The sequence below is a fragment of the Trachemys scripta genome, chromosome 5, assembly GCF_013100865.1.
Source record: "Trachemys scripta elegans isolate TJP31775 chromosome 5, CAS_Tse_1.0, whole genome shotgun sequence".
NCBI classification, from domain to species: Eukaryota; Metazoa; Chordata; order Testudines; family Emydidae; genus Trachemys; species Trachemys scripta.
Window position 1 is genome coordinate 32,161,185 of NC_048302.1, and position 16,604 is coordinate 32,177,788.

General features: G+C 39.9%; 2 protein-coding genes across 3 annotated transcripts in view; one reads left to right on the plus strand and one right to left on the minus strand.

The window, feature by feature from the left end:
• MCUB (mitochondrial calcium uniporter dominant negative subunit beta) overlaps positions 1-13,898 on the plus strand; it is an 89,011-nt gene extending 75,113 nt beyond the window's left edge. The window contains exons 2-8 of the mRNA XM_034771427.1: positions 799-874; positions 1,355-1,525; positions 7,998-8,102; positions 8,584-8,744; positions 10,619-10,822; positions 12,498-12,614; positions 13,639-13,898. Coding sequence (XP_034627318.1) covers positions 799-874; positions 1,355-1,525; positions 7,998-8,102; positions 8,584-8,744; positions 10,619-10,822; positions 12,498-12,614; positions 13,639-13,716 — 912 coding nt within the window. The 3' untranslated portion in view covers positions 13,717-13,898. The remainder of the gene's footprint in view (positions 1-798; positions 875-1,354; positions 1,526-7,997; positions 8,103-8,583; positions 8,745-10,618; positions 10,823-12,497; positions 12,615-13,638) is intronic.
• A 1,765-nt stretch (positions 13,899-15,663) lies between these two features.
• PLA2G12A (phospholipase A2 group XIIA) overlaps positions 15,664-16,604 on the minus strand; it is a 36,360-nt gene continuing 35,419 nt past the window's right edge. For both annotated transcript variants that reach the window (XM_034771430.1, XM_034771428.1), the window contains one exon: positions 15,664-16,581. In XM_034771430.1, the coding sequence (XP_034627321.1) occupies positions 16,343-16,581 (239 nt within the window). In that variant the 3' untranslated portion in view covers positions 15,664-16,342. The remainder of the gene's footprint in view (positions 16,582-16,604) is intronic.

Consider the following 16,604-nt stretch of genomic DNA (forward strand, 5'->3'; position numbering starts at 1 on the left):
GTGAAGCCGGTAGCGCTTGGGCTTCAGGCAGCCCCCTTGCCTCCGGACACTGCGCCCCCAGCCGGGCACTTCCCCTCCCGGGCTCCGGCGGCTGGGGTCCGGAGGCAAGGGGGCTGCCTGAAGCCCATAGCGCTCGGGCAGCTCGGCTCTTAAACAGAGTCGAAGAGTCAGGGGAGGAGCAGAGCCGCCGCGGGAGGGGAAGTGCCTGGCCGGCATTTTCCCGGACATGTTCGGCTTTTTGGCAATTCCCCCCGGACGGGGGTTTGAGTGCCGAAAAGCTGGACATGTCCGGGAAAAAACGGACGTATGGTAACCCTCCTAGAATATAATCTTTTTTTTTTAAATGTACCCAATAAGTCATTTTTCATTCAACACAGACAAATACTATTATAAAAGATAGGTTGCATGACTTACTCCAAGCAGTTGTGTGCATAGTGAGTGGTGATATTCTCTCCTACAAACCACGACAGTGTAGAAACATTTCGAGTTATTTACAGTGTACTTACTGCCTAATGCAAAAAGAAGTGCTACTCTACTTCTGAGCAGTACTTTCATCTTAAGATATTAGTAGCATACTGGTTGAAATATTAAGAGTATCTGTAAATTATTGCCTATAGCCTAACAGCACTTTGTTTAGGACAAATAGGAATGGTCCTGCCCAGCAAGCAGAGTCTCTAAAGCCTTTTGAATTTAGGGAGATGATTTTTCAGTAGATTACCATATTGGGCTGGAGACTGCCTCTCACCAAGGGAAACATTCTGTCCCAACCCTTTCTTAAAGCCAAAATCTCTGTTGCAGATGCTGTGTCTGAAGCAAACTGGAAATCTGAAGCACCATAAAGCCGCATGCTATAGCACACTGGTGCCATCTGATGGTAAGTTTTCTCTTTTCAAATCAACTGAACTTCCAATTCCAGCCTTCTGAAAATGACCTGTTTAGAAACATTGAATGTGCGCGAGTTCAGTTGCATAGCGGCAAGTATCTCTCATTCAGCCACGGTGAGAGGTTACTGCACAGAACTGAGAGTCAGGAGATTGGGTTTCTATTCTGAGTCCTGGCAATGACTTCTTGAGTGACTTTGAGCAATTCACTTACCCTTTTGGTGCTTGTGTTGCCCCAGGATTAAAATGGGAAGGATATTTGCTTCACACTCATGTGGTGGGTCTTAATTATTGTTGGTAATGAATGGTGTTCCAGAAGTTAAAGTATGAAGCATTATGTTGTAGTTAAAGTACAGTACATTGAACAAATGCAGAAGTACTATGTGTCTTTCTGTATTAAACATCTCTGTTTTTAAAAGCAAGTGTGAATTTAAAACATTACAATATGGCTTTATTTCCTTTTTTTTTTTCAGAAGTAACTGTCAATTACAGATATGGCCTTCCTGTGGTAACCCTTATGTTACCCTCAAGAAAAGAGCGCTGTCAGTTTACCGTCAAGCCAATGTTAACAAGGGTAGGGACCTTCCTGCAGGATATACAGAAAGAAGATAAAGGAATTGAGAGGGCAGAAGTCTTTACAACAGGTATTTACAAACTCTGCTGCCTGTTTAAAATAACCTGAACTTGTCCTTTCTTAAATAAGGTTTAAAGAGTAATTGCCTTGGGCAGTATTCTTTTTCTTGGTCATTGATCAAATTCTATAGAACTAATGAGGGTGGGTGGTTCTTAATTGTTAGTACTCCTTAATAGCATCATAAATTAATGATGTTTCATGGGTTAATTTCAGCATCTCCCTAGAGAAGCCTGATTAAAAATACAGAATTTGGACCTGTCAATTTAACCTTTTTATGATTTGGTACTTTTCTTTGATACAGTCTTCAAAAAGCTCATCTTTTTTAATGTTTCTGGCTTTCCCAATATTTCTCCTACCACTAGTCTTAAAGGCCCCTGCATTGGGTTGAGAGAGAATCTCTCTATGTGACTAGTTGTGTCTGTCAGTGTTTCTGTGAGTATGATGTAAAGGTTGGGAGACAACTTGAGAATAACAATAGGTGAGGCTTTATTTAGTTGGAGACATAGATTTTCTTTTCATGGTAAGAAATCTGTCTTCTGTTTTTCTGCAACCAAAACCAAGCGAGTTCCATTGTTCTGGCAACAAAATCCACTGTGGAACAAAGATCTCAATTCTTCTAATTCCCTGAATGAAGAAATTCCTAAGGACTTGCTCAAAGATGGGTATGTGGCCCTTAAATAAGCAATTTGAGATTAACCTATAGGCTTGTTGTGAGGGACTTTTTGAGTGGGTTAGTGACTTTGTTTTACAAACTTAAAACCCTTTAATGAAGAAAATATTGCCATTGGCCTGCTGCTTTTATTTCCTTCAACCCCATACATACTTTCCCTTGATGGCCTCTCATGCTTCCATTGTTTGTTACTCCAAAATCTTCCTCTTCACCACAATCTCTTCTATGTATCCCGTCTCCTTCCGTCTGTCAGCATCTCTTTCTGGATAGCCCAGCTCACAATGGGGAAAATTGAGGTTCTTGTATTACTTTCTCTGGTAACAATTTCACTACAACCTCTGTTTCCTAGGCTCACCACCTCAGTGTTGTATTTGACCCTCTTCTCTCCTTCCCCCTATGTCCAGTTTGTTGCAAAATCCTCTTTGTTCTTCCTGTATGTTTCTAAGCCTATGTCTATACAACCTGCCAGATCGGCAGGCAGCAATCGCTCCAGCGGGGGTCAATTTATCGCGTCTAGTCTAGACGCGATAAATCGACCCCTGAGTGCTCTCCCATCGATTCCTGTACTCCATCGGAGCGAGAGGCGCAGGCGGAGTCAACGGGGGAGTGTCAGCAGTTGACTCACTGCAGTGAAGACACCTTGGTAAGTAGATCTAAGTATGTTGACTTCAGCTACATTATTCACAAGCTGAAGTTACGTAACTTAGATCGATCCCCCCTGCTAGTGTAGACCAGACCTAAAAGATTTCCTCTTTGGTTTCTCCCTCCCCAAGCCCTTGTCCTGTGGCTTAATTATCTTTTGCCCCAGATTAATGCAAACTGGACTGTTGTGACCACTCTGACCAGGTTGTGTCGCTCTTTGAATTCCTTCATTGCCTACTCTTGGCCTTTCCAGCAGGTTGAAATTTCTCATCTTCACCTTTGCCCAACACTGTGCTTTCTCACAACTCTGTTATCACCTCGTCTTGCATATTGCTCTCTTTTTTTCAGCCCAGGCCCTCCTGCCTTAAACCATCCCCTATCTTTGTGCCTTCTTCCATGCTGGCCCTCACACCAGGAAGTTCTACAACTCCCTCTCTTGCTGTGTGCCAAGCTGCTTCTTTCAGATACCTCTGTAAAACACATTTCTTCTATGAAGCCTATCAACTGCAGTTCTCTAGTCTCAGAAACATAAAGGGTGGAGTGACCTCGACTCTTCCTCAATTGTCTCTTACCACCCATGGCAATGAGGCAAAACCTGGCAATTGTTCAACATAATGGTTCTTAGCTTTGACTAAACCTTCCCAAAAATCTTCTACAAACTTTCAGAACTCTTCTGATTCTTCAACATACGACTGCCATGATCTAATTGACCTGTCTGGACTGAGTATTGATGGTTAGACTGTACCCCACCCCACCTCCTTCCTCGTACAGACTCCCCTCTACAGGCTACTTAACATGGTGGACTCACCCTGTGGCTTCAAGCCCTATGTGTCCTGTGATGGTCTCATTCCCCTGAAAGATGAACACAAATGTCTCTTCTGTTTAGGAGAGTCATGTATGCTGAGCGGGTGTTTGGTGCAGCTGTCATTCTCCACAAGAATGTGTAAGTCACCGGATACAAGGTTGAAGCTCCATCTTCTGGAGCAACCTATGAAGGTCTCATGAGACCCTGGGGAGACCAGCTCTAGAGTCCTGTTAACAGGCAAGCCAGCCTTATCCAACACCCTGTCTAATAAACAAGCGATTCCAAAGAGTGGCGCACAGAAGAAGGTGCTAATAAAGGACTGGGCATGGAAGCAGACCCCAATATCACTGGCACCAAGGCAGCCCTAAAAACTCAGTACTGATCGGGGGCACTCTAAGCAAAATGCATTGTCCTGAAGATACACTACATAAATCCTTTAGAAACAAAATCACCACGCCCCACAGAACATTGAGCTGCTGATAAAGAGCGACAGATTCTTCCAGGCACCTGACTCTGGTGTCAATGCCTACTCTGGATGATCCGCCCCTGGGAGAACCTGAACCATCACTTGGGCGCTTTTGAAAATGTTGCTATGTATCTTTATTTCTCTACCAATGTTTTAATTTAACAAAACCTACATCCTGGTAACAAAGACTGCTATTGGCACAACACTCCTTTAACACAAAACCACTTGATAAGTTATTAGAATGTGCATCTTCTGTAGTTTTTGAACTGTGAATGAGACATTTTATTTTTCACATCTGTATAATACAAAACCAGGCAGACTTTCTAATGGAAAGTATACCTTTGGGCTGAAATTTTGTGCTTATGAGCCAGAGGTGATTTTTTTAGCAGGGAACTTTTTTTTTTTTTTAATAATCTGCTGAAAATAGAAGTTAATAATGAAGGTGCCTTTTCAACCAGAACTACCTGTCACTATTGTGGTGTGCTCATACTATAAGAACACTGTTATCTCTGAAGCAGTATATTACCACTTGCAAACTTTTACAGTTATAAGCAGGAACTTAGATTTTCTTCTTTCCAGAGTAAAAGAGCATATCATACTTGAACTACAAAACAGGCTCTCAATATCCTTTTTGTAATTGATTTTCATCTCTTAAAACATTTTTTATCCTCTGAATCCATAAAGCATGTAGATTGATTTAATGAAGGCAATAGTCTGTCTATTTGAGCATGTGGATAAAATACAGGCATTGCAAAAGTTATATTCTGTAACACTTCCTTATATTCTTTGCAAGCAAGAAAACAAATTGCTACCCTCAGAACTGTCTGGACTAGGACATATGTGAGTTTTCATGGTAGATTATGCTATAATGTGGGGCTATCCCCCATCTTTGCAAACAACTAAGTCAGTTAGTGGAGTCTACATGGAATATTTACACTTACAGGTGTAACTGTCTGCTGAATCCAATCCCTATGTATTAAGCTGAAGAAGTTTAATGTTAACCAAGCATTCTTAGCTTCAGTTCAAGTTTCACAGTTGTTGTGTTGATATAGTGCACAATGCTATTTCAATAAGAAATTGCAAGGCCACATATTTTGCAGATGTCCCTACTAATTCTAGAGGAAATATGGCTAACTTCACCAAGGATGGAAACATCTCATCTGATAAAGTATCTGGCTTGAATTTATTTAACAATTGTGACCTAGTTAATCTTCTCTACCGCACACCTTCAAATACCAAGTAATTGTAACAATGAAGAATAACTTTTATATTTACTTTATCAGGAAATGAATATTATACTGACAAGTGTTAGCCAAACACTATGGATTATTACATTTTAAAATCAATCTCTCTCTCTCTCTCTCTCTGTGTTTTTATATATTTTTTTTTTTTAAAAAACAAGAAATGAATATCCCAGGAGGTTTTGATTTAAATGCAGATATTTTTCCTGGTTTTGCTAGTAGATAAAATGAAAGTAGAAAGATCTAACCTAACACTATATTATTAGAAAAAGATAAGATAACCTGAACTGGCTTGTTTACTTTACTTAACTTTTTCTGTGGATATCATTCTAGCACTGTATAAATTTAGACAAAGAAAAGCTTTTTGTTGACATCTCTGCACCTGCAGTATGATAAATGGGAAGGAAAATTGCCTTGTACAGAAAATTGTTATGTTTTTCAGGCTTCCAATGCTCTTCTGTTTCTTCTCCAGTTAGCAAAGCATTAGACAGGTTAATAAAGCTCAATATTGCATGAAATATGAAAAAGAAATCCTGTCTGGCGCTTTCAAACAAGTGCTCCTTTTTGAAGTATTGTCTTAAATGTCATTTTAATGAGACTGCTGAAGCTCATTTACATGTAAATTATTAAGATGACATTTGTAAAATGTTGAAAAACTGAGTGGATGTGCACAATTTAAATTTTTTGGATGAAAGTGATAGTGCTCCAAGTTTGTCACCCTTCCCACACAGAGTGGGTAGGGAGAGCCAGCTGGTGTGTTAGCTTCTTGAGCTCATTAATAGAAATCTCAGCAGATACTGCCAAATGGGTCCAGACAGCAGCATGCCAACGAGAAAGTGAAGGTGTGGAGTTATCTACAGTGTGCTTCTATAGCAGGCACATGGAGACAGATGGAAAGTCTGGGACTGTAGCATGGCAGGATAAAACCTCCAATATGCTCAGTCAGGAATCATACTTATATCTTCCCACTCGTATAGCACCTCTCAGCCAAGAGTCTCAAAATTATTAATAGGAAATTGGAGGTAAGATCAAACAGCTAGTCATTGGCAGAGACAGAACCAGAGCCCAGATTTCCTGTTTCTTGGACCTCTTCTACATCTCCTGGGCAGTCTGTCTATTTCAGGTGCTTAGGCCCAGGTTCAGCAAAGTACTTAAACGTGTCCTTAAAACCATTAGGAGTGGACTTAAGCTTGTGATGACGTATTTTCCTAAATTTGGGGTCATCAGTACAACAAGCAAACTGAAGTCAATAGTTTGCACCATAGATGTATGGAAGCAAATGGGATTGAGGTGGAGGGGAACAACAAAACAGTCCTACGCGCCAGTGATTATTATATATGCCATTCATGTTTCAATATTTTCACTGCTTCACTGTTTTAGAGAAGTCCTCTGTCTGCACCTGTCTTTCAGCCCTTCCCATGCTGTATCTGTTTTGTTCCCTTGTCTGCAATCTTAAATAGTTGTTCAGATTCATTTGAACTGTTAATGTTTTTGTTTTTTACTCTTATTTTTCATTGTTGATGGGCCAATAAGTACTTCCAAAAGTCTATGGACAAAAGGATGAGAATGAGTTTGAACTCTCTTCTACAGAGGCCAGTCTCCTTTTTGCCCCCTTACCTCCCTTAATAAGACTATTCAGTATACACACCCCTTGCTCCCAATCAAAGCTAAAGCCTGCTTTAAAAATGTATTGAAAGTATAAGCACTAAATTTTCCCATCTATACTGACTGATTAGGAAAATCTGGAGAACAAGAATGCCAAAATTCTCTATACCCAGCTAGAAGAACTCATCCAGGGAAAGAAAATCTGTAACTGAGTGAGGTGTGTTTAGTTTACAACAAATCTTATTCAGGATTCAACCAAAATTGTGTGTGTGAATGAGGACTGAAAATATAAGACTTCTATATCCATGCTGAAGAGGCTGTCAACTTAATAGTAAAACGTTGGCATGGAAAGGAGCTACATCTTCATCTTTCTTCCTCCAGTGATTGATACTCTGGTTTCAAACAATAAATCCCAACTAAAGTGAAATGAATCCACAGTAGTGATACTACAATTAAGGTTGTAAATAACTTGGCATCATAATCCTTGAGTTCTTGTGTGGAATTTCTAAGGTCTTACAGTCTTATGTTGTAGTATCCTCCATCCAAAACATTGCAAACATTAATGTTAATCTCTCAATGCTTCTGAGAGCTTAACAGAATCATCTCCAACTAAGAGAAAATGGAGAGAGACAGACAGAGAAACTTTGACTTAGCTGGGTCCCTCATTACGTTTGGTGGAGCTAGATCTCCTGAGGCAGAGCCCTGTGTTGTAACCACAAGACCATTCTTTGTCTAGAAAGTGAATCTGATCTAACTAGTTTAATTTTCCAGACTAAGCAAAATGCAAAAAGAAATGGTTAATAGTAAACAAGACTTGGTGCTAGGTAAAATGGAGAATTTTAAGGTCTTGACACAGGTGAAGAGTCTTTAAATATAGCTTTATCTTTACAGTATCTGTCCTTGAAACTGAAATAAAAGGGAGGCTGCTGGCAATAGTGAGTTATGCCAAAGAGGTCAAATGAAATGCGGGCACATGCAAATGCGGGGTTTTCTTTTTTTTTAATAAAGTAAATGTTGTGTTAAGGATTTAAGCCTTCCTGTTTTCTGCTGCAGATGGTAGCAAGATCCCTGCTACAGCATTGATGGAAGTTTTGTTGATGAATGACTTCAAACTTGTAATCAACAACACAACTTATAGTGTACAAGTCCCTGTAAAAGGTAAGAACCACAGCTGTGTTAAAGTCTTAATAAATCTGATTATCCAGTTACATCTGTTCCAAGGCATATTTTTGTCTATTTTTTTTTTTAAAAGATCATGGCAGTCCCCACAAAAAATAAGTCTGGCTTCATCGCCCCTTTGAGCCTCAGTTTGTGGCTTCATATAAACACTCTCTTAAAACAGTGACTGTTTTTTCTTAAGAGCATTGCTCGATACATCTTACCAGTCATGACAACCATGTTTGCAATCTTGTAACCATGTTGGTCCCAGGATATTAGAGAGACAAGGTGGGAGAGCTAATATCTTTTATTGGACCAACTTCTGTTGGTGAAAGACAAGCTTTCGAGGATACACAGAGGTCGTCTTGAGGTCATTGTGTAAGCTCGAACACTTGTCTCTTTTACCAACAGAAGTTGGTCCAATAAAAGATATTACCTCACCCACGTTGTCTCTCTTATGACAACCGTGGTCTTTTTTCAGAGAAGTGGAGTAGAGAGCATGCTGCTGAAGCAGAAGATATCAAATCCTTGGTTCATAGACTGTTCATCGCCCTTCATTTAGAAGACCACCAGTTAAGGAGAGAGAGAGAACTGCTTCAGAAACTGGACCACCTAAGGGAACAGCTGTTACCCCTTGAGCAGGTTGGGAAGGATTGTTTTTTTAAATATAAAAACAAATTTCTCTTAACTAATTTCCATGATGTGACAGCTCCAGCATGAATGAATGGGCCACGCCCTCCTCATTTTTCAGACAGGTAGGTGATGGCCAGTCCCTATGCAGGATTATTTCCAACCCAGTTCCTCCTTCTCCTGTTTCGTGGCGTATCTAGAAATTCATTGAGAATTTCTAGAACTGGAGAAAAACTATGGTGAGCTGGTACTACCCTGGACTGCCTGGTTACTTTGTCTGAACCTGATTGGGTGTCCGGAGTGATGTTGGCATATCACAGAAAAATAATTAGTGAGTTAAAAAAGTGTTGTTTTTCTGTGATGATGCTATCACCAGGTCAGCCAGTAGGATCTGACTAATGATGACCATAACTTAGGAAAGGGGCAAACATGGCGAATCTAAGACAGGCCAAGCTAAAGTGACATGAAGTGATGAATAAGGAGGAGGAGGAGACCAGTAAGAGTCTGATGGGGTGCGAACAAACCTCATGTTGAAGGCAGCAATCTCAGAGCTGCTGTGAAAGTGCCTCTCTGAAAAATCAGGCAGCGTCAGCTGATGCATGCAAATCCAATTGGTAGAGTCCTGAAGGTGTGGATGGAGGGCCAGATGGAGGCCTAGCAGAGCTCATCCCCTGTGTACTCCATGCAGGGAGTGAACTCAAAGCCTTCAAAGCAGGGAAGGCCTGAAGTGATACTCCTGGGGGAATTTTGCGCATGCACAGAATACATGTATCCCACAGAATTTTATTTTGTTCTGCCTCAGAAATGCTGCAGTTCTGCCTTTCGCCCACAAGAGGCCACTGTGGTGCCAGAAAAGCCAACAGCATGAATGCAGTGGGCTGTTCTGGTGCCACAGCAGCCTCTGGTGGGCAAAAGATGGAACTGCAGCACTTCTGGGCAGAATGTATTTTCTGTGGGGAAAAAAATTGTGTGCGCGCGCAGTGGCACAGAATTCCCCCAGGAGTAGAAGTTCATCATAGCACCTGGCCTGTGGAGCCAGGTTAGGCTGGGGGGGTGGTCACAGACTGGGGAGACAGACTGGGTCGTGGGCTCAGGAGCTAGCGGGGTGACAGCATTGAGCCAGGGGTGAATAGGAGTGGGGTGCATAGCCACATGGGAACAAGGGAGGCTGCAGGGACCCATTGGGATGGGAGGGTGCGGGGACAGGGGCAGATGTGCCTGACTGAATGGGAGAGGCTTGGGATCAGCCAGGGTCTGCATGGGGGAGGGTCTCCAACTCCCTAACAATCCTGCCCCTCTTCCCTCCTCCCTCCCCCCCCAAAAACCCCTGTTCCATACTACTACCCACACCCAACAACCCTCCAGGTTCACTCCAGGCTCCTTCCCTCTCCCTCAGCTCCTCTGTTACTCCTGACACTCACAAGCCTTTGCATTGCTTCTGATGGGTGCAGGAAATACAATTCTGTATTGCCATTTAAATGAATTACTCAAAATTCTGTATTCATATGCTCCGTAAGAAATCTATTAGTCAAAAAAAAAATTACTAGAATCTTTTTTTTTTTGTCTGCATTGTTATAGACATACTTGCCGACAGATATTTTGAAATAAATTACCAAAATAATTTAAACTGGCATGATTATACTGTGTTGTTTTGACAGATAAAATATGCAGAATTTTAAAATATTGTGTGCAGAATTTTTATTTTTTTGACATGGAATTTTTAATTTTTTGGTGCAGAATTCCCCCAGGAGTAAAGTGAGTAGGAGTCTTGAATGCAGGCTCTGATCCAGGCGGAAAGTACATACTGGGATATGTTCTCTCCCTTGTGTCAGAGGAATGTATGAAATGAATATCCGCATGTTGAATGAATAATGTTTTTGTCCTAGATGAAAGCCAAAATTGCAACAAGTGCAGATGCAAAGACCAATAGGCTCCTATGGACTGGCTTAGCACTACTGTCCACTCAAGGTGGAGCCCTGGCCTGGCTCACGTGGTGGGTCTATTCATGGGATATAATGGAGCCAGTGACATATTTTATCACGTACGGGAGTGCCCTGGCATTCTATGCTTACTTTGTACTTACTAAACAGGTAAGTCCCATTATATAGACATGTCTGAAGTCATCTTACACTGATTTTCATAATAAATTCCCCTATGTATTTAAACATCAAAGCTTGTGTGTGCATTATGTAGAACTGCACTCAGGCTGGAACTTTGTTTTGCTCAGGGACAAACCGCTCATCTGAGCTGCACTTAAAAATCCTGATTGCAATTAGTGACCAGGGGGATGCCATCTGATGCTGAAAATGAAAACTATCCTCTTTCATTCAATTGTTTGTATGTGGCCTGGATGGTAACTGTATCTCCTACGTCTCTACATAGAAAGTGCAAGTACTAAAGCAGGGCTGGTCAAGGAATGCAACCTAGTAGTGGGCCAGAAAGGCAAACCCATCAGTTGCTTTTTCTGTTTGATGGAGTTCATATGTCACTTGATGCAGGAGGCCAGGCTGTTGGGAAGTTTTTCAGCAGTTTTTCCTGGAATAGCTTTACTTTATTTCCTTGAGCAAGATGCAGATTTTTCTCAAGTGGCCTATCTTCCTTTCTTGCTCTTGGATGTGCAAAGGAGAAGTCACGAGTTGGAGGGAGGCATGTTTAGAGGATGGGGAAGGGTTCCTGAACAGCAAAACCCCAGAACTTGGACCAAGTGCAGAATGTGGAAATGGCCATCAATTCCTGTACAATATAAAGGAACTTACATTTTTGCCCATTAAATATTTGGGATCCTACAACATACTATAAAGCACATAGTTGGATGGGTTTCAGAGTAGCAGCCGTGTTAGTCTGTATCCGCAAAAAGAACAAGAGTACTTGTGGCACCTTAGAGACTAACAAATTTATTAGAGCATAAGCTTTCGTGGGCTACAGCCCACTTCTTTGGATGCATATAGGATGGAACATATATTGAGGAGATATATATACACACATACAGAGAGCATGAACAGGTGGGAGTTGCCTTACCAACTCTGAGAGGCCAATTAAGTAAGTGAAAAAAAAACTTTTGAAGTGATAATCAAGCTAGCCCAGTACAGACAGTTTGATAAGAAGTGTGAGAATACTTACAAAGGGAGATAGATTCAATGTTTGTAATGGCTCAGCCATTCCCAGTCCTTATTCAATCCTAAATTGATTGTATCTAAGTTGCATATCTTCCTTTTCATGCTGCATATTCAATAATGCACTCCTCCATTTTTATTTTGTTTGGTATGGACATAGATGGTGAAAATCCAATGCTTGCACATATGGAACCTATAGTACATATGAAACATCAGGTGGGGAAGGATGCTGGGTTTTGGAGCTCAGCTAGTTTGTTGAAAGCTGGGTTTGTGAGTTAGTTCTGTTCCTCTTGTTTTCTGCTGACTTTCAGGAGGGTTGAGGTCTGGGATAAATTGATAAATACTAATGGCCTGATTTTCAGATGCTGCCATTGTCTGGGATTTTCAAAGGACCCTTAAGGAGTCAAGAACCCAACTTCCTTAGTCTCCTCTGACAGTCTCACCTATTGACTCCAATGGGAGCTGTGAGTGCTCAGCCATTCTGAAAATAAGGTCATTTATTTGTCATGGTTTAGATTTCCTCTAATTACTATAGGGTTGTTTTTTATGTAGGTTAGTTTGATTTAACTCCATCTGTACAAATGTCTTTGCACTCCTAACCCTCTGCCTGCCCAAAAAACCCAAACATTTGTGTCCTTTTTCTATCTGTCAGGATTATGTTTACCCAGATATTAAAGACAGGCAATTCCTCCACTACTTCTACCGGAAATCCAGAAGCCAACATTTTGATGTGGAACAGTATAACAAGCTAAAAGAGGCACTGGCAGAGGTATTTTAATAAGTCTCTTGGTGTAAGTGAATGATGCTGTGGTCTCACCATTTAAGACTTTTCAGTAAATCATGAGCTAATTGGAAAGTGGCTTTTAGATTTATTTATTTATGCATTTTCATTTTGTGTGCTAAAAATGTGCATATGTAACAGCTTACCTGGAGTTTCTTTAAAAGCTGGAAGGAAGGAATTAAGAATGGAAATTTGCAGCACTGCTCAGGCAGCCTTTGGAGGCTGGGGGGGAGGGTGAAAACACTCACTTGTGTTGCCCAACAGTGATAAGCTGGTTTCTCTCCAGTTTCCATCTTCCATAGTAGCAGTGATATGGAACTGGGAAAAATCTTCACTGCTCCATGAGAAATAGAGAGAGTCCTCCAGTCCACAATAAATAAAAAGGACCCTGATTTATAGCCTATTTAAAGTAAATAGAAATTCTCCCTTGGGTTTTTGATCAAGAACCCTTAGTGAATGGATGGAGTTAAGTTTTTTAAAAAAATAATTGTGTAGGATTCAAACTAGTTCCTTTTATCAAGGCTGGGGCTTTAAAATATTTGCACTATCTGACATTAGTCTGGAGTGTGAATTTTGCAATTTATGCTAGAGCATGTAAAATAATTCAGTCCTGCTGTTGTAGGAAATGGGCTTTATAAATTTTCCTAGGCTTTGGACTGAAGGTGACAGTGCACTATGCATGGGGTCCTACATTCAATTGCCTGGAAGGAGGATGTTTGTGCATCTGTATGTCTGCAGTTCCCGTTGGTCAGTCTGTTGACTGACAGATTAACTCACCGATGGCAGGAATTGTTTTTGGATGGTAATCCCTAGAGTGATATGACCAGGAGGCTGCACTTGTGATTATTGTGGGAAATCTGCGTCATAAGGTTAGTGTCTTCTCAGAAGCGAAAAACCTGGCTACAGGGAAAGAATATTGAGAGTATGAAAGGAAGGTACAAATTAGGGGTGACTGAAAGGGATAAATATGGACACAGAACATCTTCCATTTAATTCTCTCTTGTGTTTACAGGTTGAAGAGTCCCTGAGACGCCTGCATCAGCCCCTACATCTGCAACTTCCAATACAAGAAATTAATGACAAAGACTAATTTTTTTTCATAACTGAACTGTCGTTTCCAACACCGATTCCAATATTTAGTTTCTATGTTGCAAACTGAATATTTTTGACCACTATAGTTCTGAACATTACTAGAAATGTTGATTAAAACTATTATATCATTAGATTTTTAAAAAATAATTCCTGAAATAAAGAAATCTTTCAAAATATGCATTCAGATCTTGTAATAAAATTGTCTCTCCGTTTTTAGTAAATTGATGTGGGCATAAGAGTCAGTGTAGTGGTCTAGTGTACTGAAGCATTTTACTATTTTTGATGGGACTATTAACAACAGCAGAGGAATAGCTCAAAAATTTGATATGTCATGGAAAGATTTCTGGTATTTATGGTCAAATGTATTTTTATACTTGAACAAGTCTCCTGTCTAAAGTTCCAATTCAGGAAAGTCCATGTTTAAAAAGGGAGAGGGATAGCTCAGTGGTTTGAGCATTGGCCTGCTAAATCCAGGATTGTGAGTTCAATCCTTGAGGGGGCCATTTAGGGATCTGGGGCAAAAATCTGTCCGGGGATTGGTCCTGCTTTGAGCAGGGGGTTGGACTAGATGACCTCCTGAGGTCCCTTCCAACCCTGATATTCTATGATAAGTGCTTTCCTGAACAGAGATGAACTGTAAATCATGTGGTTAAGTAATCCTGAATCAGAGCCAAAAAGATGGTCCTCATTTTGTGATACTAACTCTATTTCTATACTTCTGCAGTATCTCCCATCCAGAACCTCTTGCCACTTATGAAAGTGGATAAGTATTATCCACATTTTACAGATGGGGAAACTAAACTGTATAGACGTTAAATGAGTTGCTTAAGGCCCCAAGTTGAGGGAATCTCTGACCCAGAATTAAGGAAACCATTTCTTGGATTTCTCTCCATGGCTCTAACTTCTGGCAGTGGTGCTGTCTTAACTGACAAAATCAGAGTACAGAAACCTTGAACCACAGACTAAGATCCTCTGCATTATTTGATTTTAAGTTACAAAGCAAGAATAAATTTTTAGAAAGATACCTATTAGAATGAATATACAGGGTTAGTTTACATCTAATATCAAATTGGGGGGGGGGGAGGGAGAGGGAGAGAGAGACTCGCTCAGTTTCCTTTTAGAGAAATACATTTGTTAGATGCTTTGATCATTTATCCTAATCAAGTTGTATGCGATTTATATACTGAATGAATAAAATTTAATGATAAAACTAGTCAATCTTAGGTCAGTATATACTATAAGTCTCGGGCATCTATATAATATGGTACCTTAAATCTAAAACAACAAACAATTTCGGACACCAAGTCAGTCACCTGTAGTTTTTCTTAATTCAGGCTGTATTGTGTATTAATTTTTACAGCATGACATGTATGCTACTCTTCAGGGAGCTGAAGAACATATTTGTACATAGCTCTCCTGACTAGTACTAGTATAAACTCAGGGTGCTATTGCAGTAATAGATTAAAGTTTGGCATGCAGTGTTCAGGGTACTATAAGTTTAAATACACATTTTATTTAAAGATGTTATTTTCCCATATTCAAAGGTTGTGGGAAAATATTTAACCAAGCAATGAAGACTTCCAAATTTCTAAGAGGGTATTTAAAATAATGCAGAATAAATTTGTCAGGTAAAAGATTTGGCAATCTGAGTTTACTATTCTTGATGAAGTAAAAGGCAGAAAGAATAGTGGTTTTGGGGTGGTTTTTTGTTTTGTTTTTTGATTGATGGTAAGTCTCTTGGATTGTGAACTGACTATAATTATTGTGTAAATTAGAGAGAGAATAAATGGAACCCCATGCTGTCATTTTTCTAACTACAGCAGTTCTTTAAAGTTCAGTGAAGAGAGGGTATTGATCTAGTAAGGAAGAGCCCAAACACAGCAGTGCTTCTTAGATGTTCAGTTCCTCCCTAAAATTGAAGACAAAATATCACACAGGCTTGGAGTGAAACACACATTGCACATTTTTAATGCGTTGTAGGTGTTAAATATTTTTAAGATACAGAAAAATTACAAACATACCTTAGTTGCACTCCTCATAAATTAATGTCAGTGCAAAAACAAAAAAAAAGCTTTTATAGTCTAATGCAGTTTTAAAAATTTGTGAAAAAAAGTTACAAAATGCTAGAATGCAGTTAGAAAGTAGACAAGGTGTCATTCAAGTGCAAGTCAGAACATTTTAAAAAATTGGTTAAAAAGTGTTTTCTTTCTTAGGACATATATGACCCTCATTACCATGGGATCTGAGCACCTTGCAATATTTATTACACAGAAATCAGTGTTACAATTATTTCTCCCAAAATTCCCTGAGACTGATGTTGCTGCAATGCTGATTTATTATAACAAAGCAATAATTTCTAATATAGAAAGGTTTTTTAAAAGTATTTAAATTATGGCTCCTGAAATTTGATCCCAGCATTTTTGAAAATAGTCCTGTTAAGGAAAATGCATGATGTGAATAACTGTGCAGTTCTCTAGCTACATTGAAAATCATGTTATAAACTACTGAACAAGAGAACAATCCCTTCACTCAGTGATCTTCTAGACTACAAGATTAAGTGATGAAGATATTTTCCATTTTTGGAGTGAATCTGAATAAGATGCCATTCTCACAGATGAGCATATCTATTTTGATTTTTGAGTGAACTGCAATTTTTTAGTCAGCATTGAGGCAAAACAAGGAATCTGCTTCTTTCCTATTGCACTCATGTCTCTGCACATATCCACTCTGCGAAGAGATACTTTCCTGTTAACCAGAGTGAGAAGTTCTGTGAATTCCAAGGAAGAACCATACTTTCTTATCATCTCACACAAGTCTTGAATATACCAGGTGCCATTTAGAGTTTCACGATGAGAATAGTAACCTATTGGGAAATAAGAGCATAGG